General features: G+C 49.3%; 1 protein-coding gene across 1 annotated transcript; it reads left to right on the top strand.

Moving 5' to 3' along the window:
- Positions 1-2,386: 2,386 nt before the first annotated feature.
- Positions 2,387-8,656, top strand: KLHL35 (kelch like family member 35; the record flags this gene model as incomplete). The annotated part of the gene is made up of 6 exons (XM_080612544.1): positions 2,387-3,276; positions 5,191-5,375; positions 5,920-6,038; positions 6,503-6,691; positions 7,312-7,500; positions 8,468-8,656. 6 exons carry the CDS (start codon positions 2,387-2,389, stop codon positions 8,654-8,656), a joined length of 1,761 nt encoding a protein of 586 aa, XP_080468670.1.
- Between the last annotated feature and the right edge of the window lie 3,275 nt (positions 8,657-11,931).

Genomic DNA, 11,931 nt, shown 5'->3' with positions numbered 1-11,931 from the left:
AGTGAGACGGAGCCTCTATCCGATGAATCGCTCCACCTGGACCTCAATGTGCTCTCCAGATGGCTCAGCCCCTCTTAAGCTGCCCTGGTGTGATGTATTTTCCCTGCGCTGGGATGGGTTTTCCCTGCATCCGGGCTCCTCCCTGCCTGGCTGTTACTGACAGATGCATGGCTAATGCCCTGTAGCTCTCTGGCATGTCATTCAGGAGAAACAAAAGCAGATTTCTCCCCCCCCCCCCCCCCCGCCGCCAACCCCAGCTCTCAGCAGTGAGGATAAAGGGGATGCTTTTGTGCTTCCCCTGCAGAAGGGCTCAGTGTGCTTTGCGGAGGGGACCTGGCTCTGTTCAGAGTCCTAATGTGGATGGGAGTGCTCCGAGAGTGAAGTTGAGCCTTGCCTAGGTCCGACCTGGAGAACACAACTTGTGAGCAAGGTAATGTTGGACTTCTTGCACTGGGGAGACTTGCAAAGTGTGCATATATATATATATGTATACATATGTAAGTAATGCAGGATTTGCTTCTGTGTGTTACTTGGATGGAGAGGGTGTCCTAAAGAGGAGTATGGGTGATGGTGAAGGGGTAAACCCACTCGTTGGCATTGGCATCATCTCTCTCATGGGTAGGCTGGAGGGATGTGAGCTGGGGAAAGGCGTTTGGATTAACTGGGGAGGGAAGAGGGGAATGTCTCTTTGTAAACTTAAGCTGTTTCTTCCCAGCATGGAGCTATGCGTGACCGGATGGATTGGAATGTGTGCGGATCAGGGAGAGAAGTGGGGACAACAATGTTTGTTTCTTTCCTGGTTGGAGCTGCGTGTGTCAGGAAATGTGGAGTCCATCCCACTCTTTGCCAAGGCATCTCTAGAGACCTACCTTTGTTGTAACTTCTCTAAAGCACTTTGAACCAACCATCAGTTGGTCCCTTCTTTACACAGGCCTGAGCATCCGTCAGCAGAGTTTGGGATGTTTACAGCCTTCACCCACTCCCATGGGATTCCTTAGATATCTCATTAGGGCTTGTCACTCTGCTTCACTGCTCTTTAGGTCTCTGCAGCATTCCTATGGCATGGGCAGAGGTATTTTCCCACTGCTGGGGTATTCTGAAGGCACAACGGTATGGTGGGGTGAAGATCCTCAGGTGTCCCTGCCCATGGCAGGGGGGCTGGAACTGGATGATCTTAAGGTCCTTTCCAACCCAAACTATTCTATGATTCTATGACTATGTTTGTTCCACACAGAGACAGGAGGCATCCTCTGGAGCCAGTCTGAGCATCTTCGGCATCTGTGGTCAGATGCAAGGACTCAATGGGAAATGCAAGGTGTAGGGAAAGAGATGAAGGAGTAGAGCTAAGAGGGGGGTTTAGTTCATGAGAACTTCAATGTAATCCTCCTCAAGGGCTGTGCTGCCTGCCTTCCTGCACGGGAGTGTATGAACACCATGAAGCCATTGATGTCCAGCACCTTGTCACCCCAATGGGGACTCATGATCCTGCCAGAGGCTCGTGGTGAGATGCTCTAGGGCCTGACTTAAGGGGTCCTTAAGAGCAGAGCCTGAGCACCCCCTAAATGTCTCTTTGCTGTTACAGAGCCTCAGAAAAGCAATTCAAAACCTACATGGCCGTGGTAGAAGCTGTGATCAGATGTGATCTGATGGTCCTCACTGGCACCCCACTTAGTGAGTGGCACTGACTCTGTCATGCTTTTAGAACATGAGCTGTGGCACTGCTGTGCTCCTTCAACATTAATAAATGCTAGAGCACCTCCCGTATGGAGCCAGGCTGAGAACATTGGGGCTGTTGAGCCTGGAGAAGAGAAGCTGCGTGGAGACCTCAGAGCAGCTTCCAGTGTCTGAAGGGGGCTACAAGGATGCTGGAGAGGGACTCTTCATCAGGGACTGGAGTGACAGGACAAGGGGTAACGGGTTCAAACTGAAGCAGGGGAAGTTCAGGTTGGATCTAAGGCAGAAGCTCTTCCCTGTGAGGGTGCTGAGGTGCTGGCCCAGGGTGCCCAGAGAAGCTGTGGCTGCCCCATCCCTGGCAGTGTTCAAGGCCAGGTTGGACACAGGGGCTTGGAGCAAGCTGCTCCAGTGGAAGGTGTCCCTGTCCGTGGCAGGGGGTTATAACTGGATGGGCTTCAAGGTCCTTTCCAACACAAACCAGTCTGGGATTTCGGTGTTGAACATCATAGAATCACAGAATGGTTTGAGTTGGAAGGGAGCTTAAAGCTCATCCAGTTCCAACCCCCTGCCACGGGCAGGGACACCTTCCACTAGACCAGGCTGTTCAAACCCCATTCAATCCATTCTACTGGACCGGGTTGACCTGACATCTCAGCCAGGTGTTTTAATAGTGCCCTTGTTCTTGTGTCTCCTTCACTGCTTCCCCATCAGGATGCATCGAATGATGAAAGAAGAATCAAGTTTCAGGACAAGCAGCCTGGAGAAAGTGACGCGGGACGCGAGCAAAGAAAAGCTGCACATGAAGCTCTGCAGTGGGTCCTGCCATGCCGAGCAGATCCTCCAGACACTCAACTCCTACAGGCAGAGCGGCATCTTCACCGACGTGGTGCTATTAATTGATGGACAAGAGTTCCCCTGCCACCGTGCCACTTTGTCAGCCAACAGCACCTACTTCAGGGCCATGTTTGGTGGCAACCTCAGGGAAGGCCACCAGGATATCATTAATATCCAGAAGATACCCGCTTCCACTATGTCTCTCCTTCTCGATTATATGTATGGGGGGAGCATCATCATTCAGGAGGACAATGTCGAAAGCATCTTGGAACTGTCTGACTTGCTGCAGATCTCCAAGCTCAGAGATGCCTGTGTCACCTTCCTCGAAGGCCAGCTTCACCCATGCAATTGCTTGGGCATCATGAAGTTTGCCGATTCATTCTCCATTGCTTCTCTGACAGAGAAGAGCAAGAGGTTCATGCTGGAGAGTTTTGTGGAGGTGTCGTGCCATGAGGAGTTCCTGGAGATGGATGTGAAGGAGCTGGTTGAGTATCTGTCCGATGAGGAGCTGGTGGTCCCCAAGGAGGAAGTGGTCTTTGAGGCAGTCATGCGCTGGGTACGGCATGATGTACCTGCCAGGAAGGGAGCCTTGAAGGACCTCCTTGAACATGTACGTCTGCCCCTGCTCAACCCCACCTACTTCCTGGAGAAGGTGGAAATGGATGGGCTCATCCAGGACTCTAAGGATTGCATTCCTCTACTGCATGAGGCCCGCAAGTACTACATCCTGGGGAATGAGGTCAGCTCGGTGCGATCAAGACCCAGAAGGTAAAACTCAGCATCATCTTCCCTAAACCAGCATGGCCTCAGTTGATGGATCTTAAAGTCTGAGGGGATTTCCTGGGTTGTGCTATCTTCTTTTTCCTCTGATTGCTTCTCGTTTGGTCTCCCTGCTTCCAAAATGAAGGCGTTGGAGATGTTTGTCTCGCTTTAAGGATTCCTATGAATTATAATAATGCATGTGACACTTTTTGGGGGGGCAAGAAGTGTTCTAGTTACACTGCTCTGGGTGTGCAATGATGTTCCCCAGGTACCTGTCTAGACTATGGATAGGAAAGGGTATTTGTAGCTCTTGATCTGCTGCCAACAATGGGTTGAGATCTGTTTTGAATTCCCAGATCTGCCCTTATTTCACCTCTTTTTGTTTCTCTCCCACCTTCTCCATGCTGCAGGAAGGCTCGGATCACCTCAGTCCTCCTGGCTATCAGCATGGTGCCTCGCTCAAAGGCATTGCTGCAGGGTCAGGAATTAACGTCCAGGGATCAAAATCAGTTACTGTCCTAGACATTCCCAAACTATTGTTCTTTGCATTGATTTATTGATGAGCAGCAAGAAGATAAAGAGATGCTGGCCAAGGCAGCTGCCAGTGTAAAGTGGAGGAGGCAGAGAAAAAGTGATTTCTAGCATTGAGTGTGTGTAGAAATCTGTGCCTTTTAGTGACTGTGTAGTTTGGACTTGACCAGCCACAGTTTAGGTGTCTGTTGTTTCTTCACGGTGCTGCAGGTTCCTTATGATGTGCTTGGTAAGGGTGCTGATGCACACCTCTGCTCTGGGGTGGGTTGTCATATCAAACCAAGCTGGTTTGTGAGTCTTCCTATGATTTTCCAGAGGACACCCAGGACCACAGAGCTACAGGGCCAGTTTCCTGTGCTCTCCTGCTCTTCAGCCCAAGGAGTGCAGGGTTTTATGTCTCTCAGTGGAGCATCCTAGGCAGAAGGATGGAGGTTGCCCCAGTGCACCTCAGAAGTCCTAACCTGACATTTAGAGCATGTTTCTGGCAGGTGGAAGAGGTGGTTCGACACACGTTCCCTGTGCCTAATACCAGAACAAGCTCAAGGCAAGGTTGGATGGGGCTCGGAGCAAGCTGCTCTAGTGCAAGGTGTCCCTTCCTGTGGCAGGGGGTTGGAACTGAATGAGCTACAAGGACCTTTCCAACCCAAACCACTCTGCAACTCTATTATATACAGAATTGCTCAACAACAGGGTCACTGCATCCTTAAGGATGCAAACAGCTTAAACCCTCTGTGGATAAATCCTACCCCTCAGCATCCACATTTTACCTCCCTCCTTTCACAGCTTTAGTCTCAAGGGAATTGCCTCAACCTGCACAAACCAGGGCAGAGCTGGGGATTGATCCAAGTCTTTCAAATCCTCTTTCACCCTCCTCCTTCTTCTCCCCCCTCTCCTGCAGAACCGTCCCTCTCTTGCCACCTACTACTTGGCAGGATTTCCCTTCCTCTCATGTCTGCCTTCTCTGCTCACTGCTGTTAGAGCTGCGGAGAGATTAAGATTTCTTGGAAGCACTTCTCTCTCTGGGCAGAGAGCTTGCTCAGGCAGGATGCCAGGAATGGCTTGCCATGCCTGTGGCTGTGCCTTGAGGATTACTAGGTTGGATTCTGCTGGAAAGGGGAGGGTGAGTGGCAGGAGGCAATCTCATGAGGGGCTTTTAAAGGTCATTCCCATTTTGTTTCCCTATGCGGTTTGGACCTCTTCCTACCTAAGCCTTTGATTTCGTCATGCAGATAAAAGGGAAGATGCAGTGGTGAAATGATTTGCCCAGAAAATCAGTAGTTGATACAGGAGAGGATCTTGCTCTATCTGTGCTACCAGTGTCCTGGATAGGATGGGAGGGATGATGGAAAGATCTGGTCCAGAAACTTATCCATGCCTTTCGTGGTCTAGGTTCATGGAGCTGTCAGAAGTCATCATTGTCATTGGGGGCTGTGATAAGAAAGGGCTTCTGAAGCTGCCTTTCACTGACGTCTACCACCCAAAAAGCAGGCAGTGGACAGCCCTTTCCAGCGTGCCTGGCTACACCAAGTCAGAGTTTGCTGCCTGCACACTGAAGAATGATGTTTACATATCAGGTGAGACACCCGGGACCAAATGGTCCTTTCCTGGTTGCACCTTTGCTTGGATGCTGCTCCTTAGGTCTATTCACTAAGACTCATTCACATGCATCCAGCTTTTGAGCAAAGCCACTTCTCGGTGAAGTTTATCCTTAGGTGGTTTGGATTATACCCAAAGGAACAATATCACCTTAGAGTTGGAGGATGGCAGTATGAACAAAACCTTTCCCTCCTGTTGGGGATCTATCAAAGGTATTTAGCCGTGGAATGAGCTGGTTTTGGTGTGTGCCATCAAGACAGAACTTCCTAAAACATCACTCTCCTGCTTCACAATATAATGCCTATCAGATGAGCTCTATATAAAGGATGGAGCAGCATAACAAATGCCTTGACGTCCATAAAGTATCTCTCTTTGGAAGCTCATTTTACGTGGCCATAATTCAATAACCACATTCTGGCCCAAGCTGTTCCATTGCATGCAGGACCTATGCAATATTGTGGTGTAGTGATGTGATGGAGCTGTCCTTGGGATCACACCAACCCTCCATCCCTCTGTTTTCAGGAGGACACATCAGCAGCAATGATGTCTGGGTGCTGAGCTCCCAGCTGAACGTCTGGATCAAGGTCGCTTGTCTACAGAAAGGCCGATGGAGGCACAAAATGGCAGCTCTTCAGGGCAAGGTAAGTGATGGCCTGAATCCGGGAAGAAGCCGCATGGAGCACCCCAACTTCTCCTGCTGCTCAGTACAATGGGAAGCTGTCAGTGTGTGTTTGTCTTCTGGGTCATTTAGAGTTGGATTTGATGGGAGAACAACTAGGACATAAGGAAGACGTCACTCTGCGTGTGTTGCCACCTGATGTAGCCACAAAGGAAGTTGTAGCGTTAATATCTATCATGGTGCAAGACTTCTGCAGATAGCTGTGTTAAGTCTTTGGGTGAAAGCTATACACTTTGGGGTAATTCATAGAATCAGAGAATGGTTTGGGGTGGAAAGAACCTTTAAAAGTCATTTAGTCCAACCCATGGCTTGATGTTCATCTTTCTGGCCAAGTCCTGGTCTCTCCTCCCATACACCATTGACAGCATAGCCCCGTAGGTGACTCCAGGAGATTCTAATTCACTTGCTTTGCTCCTCTTGTGACAGATCTATGCTGTGGGAGGCTTTGATGGCTTTTACCGCCTCTCCAGCCTGGAGTGCTATGACACCTTCTCCAACACTTGGTCAACCTTGGCCCCGCTGCCTCAGGCCGTGAGCTCAGCGGCTGTGGTCTCCTGCCTCAACAAGCTCTATGTGCTGGGAGGTGCTGTGGATGATACTGCTAACACTGACAAGGTATTGCTGGGGCATCAAGGATGGATGGGGACATGAAGAAGAAGGTTTGCCAGGGACTGTGGAGGGAATGGGGCTGTCTTTAACCCACAAGGACACCTTTTTTGGAAGATTAATGAAATCTCCCTTATAATAAGATGGGAAGTCATGCATTTAAATGGAAGCAAATGAGACTTACGGACCAGAGAGGGAAGGTGTCAGGAGTTACAGTATATTAGGCATGGTTTCAGTAGAGCCTGGTTAGCCCTCAGTCACCATAGAACAAACCTCCAACAGTGTGGACATCCATTCAGATAAGCAGCAACAATAGTAACTTCCTGGAGGAGACCTCTGCAAGCCACACATGATGCTTCTGGTCTCCTGAGCTGCAGGAAGTGCCTCTCAGCTCCATCTCTGAACACTTCCCCATGTGCAGTCTGGGTTGAGAACAGCCACTCTAGGGGCTTATATTTGTCTGGGACGCAAGAAGCAATGCTAGAACCCCTCATCCCTTTGCTCTCTGGGTGCTGAAGCTCCCATCCATGTTTCTGTCCCTATGCCCTGTTGTCCTAGTGAATAGCAGCTTCATCCGAGCAGGGAGAAGTGATAAATTCAGGTTCCCATAGCTGTGTTTCTCCTTCCAGGTCCAGTGTTACAACCCAGAGGACAACAAGTGGACGCTCTTGTCTCCCACCCCTTTCTACCAGAGGTGCATCAGCGCCGTCTGCTTGGACAACATCATTTATGTTGTGGGTGGACTCCTCAGCAAAATCTTCAGCTATGACCCAAGGAAAGACAGCTGGAGAGAAGTGGCCACCCTCCCTGGGCCTTTGGTAAGGAAGAAGATCAGGAAAGAAGCTCTAAGCCTTCCCTCTCTATACTCAATAGCAGCCATTTGGGCTTTGCTGAGATTGAAGGCAAGGAAAATACATTGTGGGTTTGGCTCTGAACATGTGAATGTACAGAGCAATTCAAGCATATTTGAATATGGATTCCCGATGTATTCACCATCAGTGTCCATACTGCTTGGAGGAGGTCTCTTCTACAGCAAACCCAAGGTTTCTTCCTGAGGCTGGGTCTACACTAGCTATTAATTCTAGATGAGTGTATCTGTAGGTGAAACTATTGGTGCTGAGGACCACACTATGTGTTTCAGGGTTATACTGGCTCTAGTCTGGTCCATGGACTGAACACACACTCACGGTGGTTGTATATCTTGTTTTAGTGTCATCATGGTTGGCACTAAACATGGATCTCCAAGGCCGTGCTGCCATGTGAACTGTGGCACAGTGAAGAGCAGTGATGGGGTGCACCCCTGTAAGTGGCTTTGATGTGGAAGTGATGGATGCTTCTCTGGGCTCTTGCTGTGCTTATGAGTCTGTGCTGTTCCTGGGGGGCTGCCAGAAACAGCAGTGCTCCCATCACTGTCTCGAGGAATGTCAAATACCTGAACCCTAGTTGAAACAGTAGGATTGCAGCACCCCAAGAGCCAAACAACACTTATCCTTCCCTTTTCCCCTTTCCCCTTCCTTTCCCCTTCCTTTCCCCTTCCTTTCCCCTTCCTTTCCCCTTCCTTTCCCCTTCCTTTCCCCTTCCTTTCCCCTTCCTTTCCCCTTCCTTTCCCCTTCCTTTCCCCTTCCTTTCCCCTTCCTTTCCCCTTCCTTTCCCCTTCCTTTCCCATTTCCCTTTCCCTTCCCTCTTCTGGGTAGGTGAGATTTGAGCCCACTGCAATGACTTAACCCCACCACCTAAAGCTTGAGGCTTACTCCTTATCTCTCGGGCTTTCCTTCTGCTTTCCAGGAGAGCTGTGGCCTGACGGTGTGTGGAGGAAAGATCTACATCCTGGGTGGCCGGGATGAGAATGGGGAAGGCACGGACAAGGCATTCACTTTCGACCCGGCGATGGGCAGCGTGGAGCAGCAGCCGCCGCTGCAGCGCTGTACCAGTTACCACGGCTGTGTGACCATCCTGCAGCACACCAACAGATGACCACAGGGCTTCAACTGCATCCCCTTCCCACCCAGAGCTTCCCCTTGAGACAGTGGCCATGCAGCATGTGGACATACCCCTCATCTTTGTATGAGGAAGGGCAGTAGAAGCCACTGAAGACGCTCCAGCCACCCCCTGATGATGGCCTGATGATGCCAGTGGCTTTGATGCTGACCTAGGTGAGAGGATGAAAAGGTGCTGGGCAGTGTGAAGCTGCATTGGAGACCTTGCCACAGCAGGATTCAAGCATCCTTGCAGCCCCTGGGACTGCTAAATTTGACCTTTACTTAGGTGCTTTTGTGGCTATAGGTGACAGTTTTCCTTTATGTTGGCAGCAGAGGCTCACAGTCCTACAAGGACACGTAACTGCTGCTTCCTGATGCCAAGACTGTTGCAGTAACAAATTATAGTTACAGGATCCAATCCTTTAGCTGAAGCTATCAGGTATTTATCTCTGTAGAGCCCTGGTTCAAACCATGGTGGCGATCTAAATGGTCTTTAATGTCCATGAGGAATTAGACCCATCACAGTGGAAAGCTGAGATTGAGACTTCAATACTGATATTCCAAGAAAATCTCTGCACTCTGTCCCCAAAAGTCTGGTTAAATAGTCCAAGCTCTGGCTCCATTCTGCATGTACTGTATGAGGGTCTATTCCCTCAAAGCCTAGATTTCTGTCTTTTTGGTTGGTTGGGTTGTGGTCTCGCTGTGTCTTTGTCATTGAGAGGAGAAGTGGATGATGTAGCAAAGAGCTCGCTCTTCAGAAAGCCGAAGTAGGGGGAATATTAACATGTAGGAATGAAGCATGAAGACCTGAAGCATGGTAGCCATCGAATTGCATCTGGCTCATTTTGGCTCTGCAGTACGCTAACAAGTATTAAAGTAAACTCAACACTTTACAGATTTGATGCAGAATCCCTTGGAGCCAGAACGTGCAGCTCATTTGGAGGGTGACCTTTTAATTACACACACTGTGTTGCTCCAAGCCAGTTGGTCTCAGGTCTAGAAATGGTCCTGAGTACGTCTGATTAGGTAGAATAACCATAGATTTTGGTGTCAGTGTCTTTACTACAAGACTGGATGTGGTAAATTCGGGTGGCTCCATGTTCATGTTGTTCAAGTCACTGCTAATTGTAGAGTGGGGTCTCTTAAACTCCCATTACTTGTACATTGTGGGGTGTACCCCCTACAGCCGGCTGCTGGCTGGCTGCTGGCTTCTCTGCACCCTCCTTTCCTCACCCCAATGATGACTTCTTCCTGAAGTAGAGGAAATGACATTGTCCACTAGCCCAGATGCTACCATTTCAGGGCCACTTAGTTGTTTTCAATCAGGTTTTGACTGTTCCCTCATATAGCTGGTTTTATGAGGTCCTTTTGAGTACTTCTGTCAACTCTGAGAAGTTCACCTCTTCTTCATGATGATATGAGGCTTACCTGTACACCGTGGCAAACAGAAGTCTCTGCTGAAGGACCAAACCTGGTTGTACTGGGACACACTGATCTCCTCTTCTCTTTAGGAAGTGTATGCTCTCCCATTGCCCAAGAGACAAGCACAGTGTTTCACTGCATAAAATGTATCTTCATAGTCACATCTGGGAAGTCTCAGGGCTATCAGAGTCATTCTGATCATCGAGATGCACGATTTGAATATTTTCAGCCTCAAAATTTCCTTAAGGCCTTTGCATGTGGGTTAGCCCTTTTATCAGATCATGAGCAGCATAATGTGTTCTTTAAGCAATATAAAGGAGAATCAGTGCTCATACAGGTTATTCCCATAAGGGCAGAAAAGTAAATTCATGCTGGTAAAAGGTAATTTTACTGCAATCAAATTGCATCCACAGTGGGGTGTTTAATGGGAATGGAGATATGGGGAGAAACTGGCACTTTTCCTTCAGTTGGTTAAATTGGCACAAAAGCAAGCACAAGCACATCAACCTGTGCTGTGATAGCCCTCAGGGCCAAAGGCCTCTATCTTCCTACAACCTGATCTCCCGAGGAGCACAGTCCATCTTTCCTCCCCATTTTTGCTTCTTTTACTGTTCCCCTGTGCCTTAAGCAATTCACTGCTTTGGTGTGGGCACCTTGTCAAAGTGTGTGCCTTGGGAACCCCTATCACCACCTTTACCGATGATCCAAATTGTAGAATGTTTTGTGTTGGAAAGGACCTTAAAGCTCCTCCAGTTCCAACCCCCTGCCACGGGCAGGGACCCCTTCCACTGGAGCAGCTTGCTCCAAGCCCCTGTGTCCAACCTGGCCTTGAACACTGCCAGGGATGGGGCAGCCACAGCTTCTCTGGGCACCCTGGGCCAGCGCCTCAGCACCCTCACAGGGAAGAGCTTCTGCCTTATCTCCAACCTGAACTTCCCCTGTTTCAGTTTGAACCCATCACCCCTTGTCCTGTCACTACAGTCCCTGATGAAGAGTCCATCCCCAGCATCCTTGTAGCCCCCTTCAGACACTGGAAGCTGCTCTGAGCTCTCCACGCAGCTTCTCTTCTCCAGGCTCAACAGCCCCAACTTTCTCAGCCTGGCTCCATACAGGAGCTGCTCCAGCCCCTGCTCATCCTCGTGGCCTCCTCTGCACTTGCTCCAACAGCTCCATGTCCTTCTTATGTTGAGGGCACCAGAACTGCACACAGTGCTGCAAGTGGGGTCTCACCAGAAATGAGAACCTTGGATCATTCCACTCAGCTGAAGGATGGGGAAACTCTTACTCCTGTTTTGGCATGATAGAAAGAGTATTTCCAGAGAAAATGAGAAGTGATTTGTCTTGGCTGATTCTTGCTTTCCTTGTTGTGGCAGAAGCACACAAACCATGAACCTCTCTACCCCTACAATCTGCTTCTGTGTGAGACAACATTCCTCAGACCACATGTATAGCACCTCCTTGCCGTGTTTACAGCAATGCACATTCTTGCTGTGGGTGCTCTGTATAGCAAAAGATGTAGAAGGAAGTAGTGATCATCTGCAAAGCATGTGCAGGAATTCCAGCTTTGTGTATTTAAGCTTCTAAAAACAAAATAAATGACTCCTTTTGCACTCCAAAGCAGTGACTGTCGATCACTTCCAAGCAGCATTTAACCCATCCCTTCCTCTCCCCATTCCTTTGGGTTTTCCTGCTGCCTGTCTCAGCAGTTGTGTTATTTTGGGTACGTTTGCATTTTGAATAGGAGCCAGAGGGAAGAAAAAGCTTTTTGTGCACAAATCACATGGATGGTGTAGACAGCAAGATCCTCGGGGACTGACAACATTTATCCATGACAGACAAACTAGACAA

This window comes from Psittacula echo (genome assembly GCF_963264785.1).
Source record: "Psittacula echo genome assembly, chromosome: 3".
Lineage (NCBI taxonomy): Eukaryota > Metazoa > Chordata > Aves > Psittaciformes > Psittacidae > Psittacula > Psittacula echo.
This window is presented reverse-complemented; position numbering and strand designations above follow the sequence as displayed.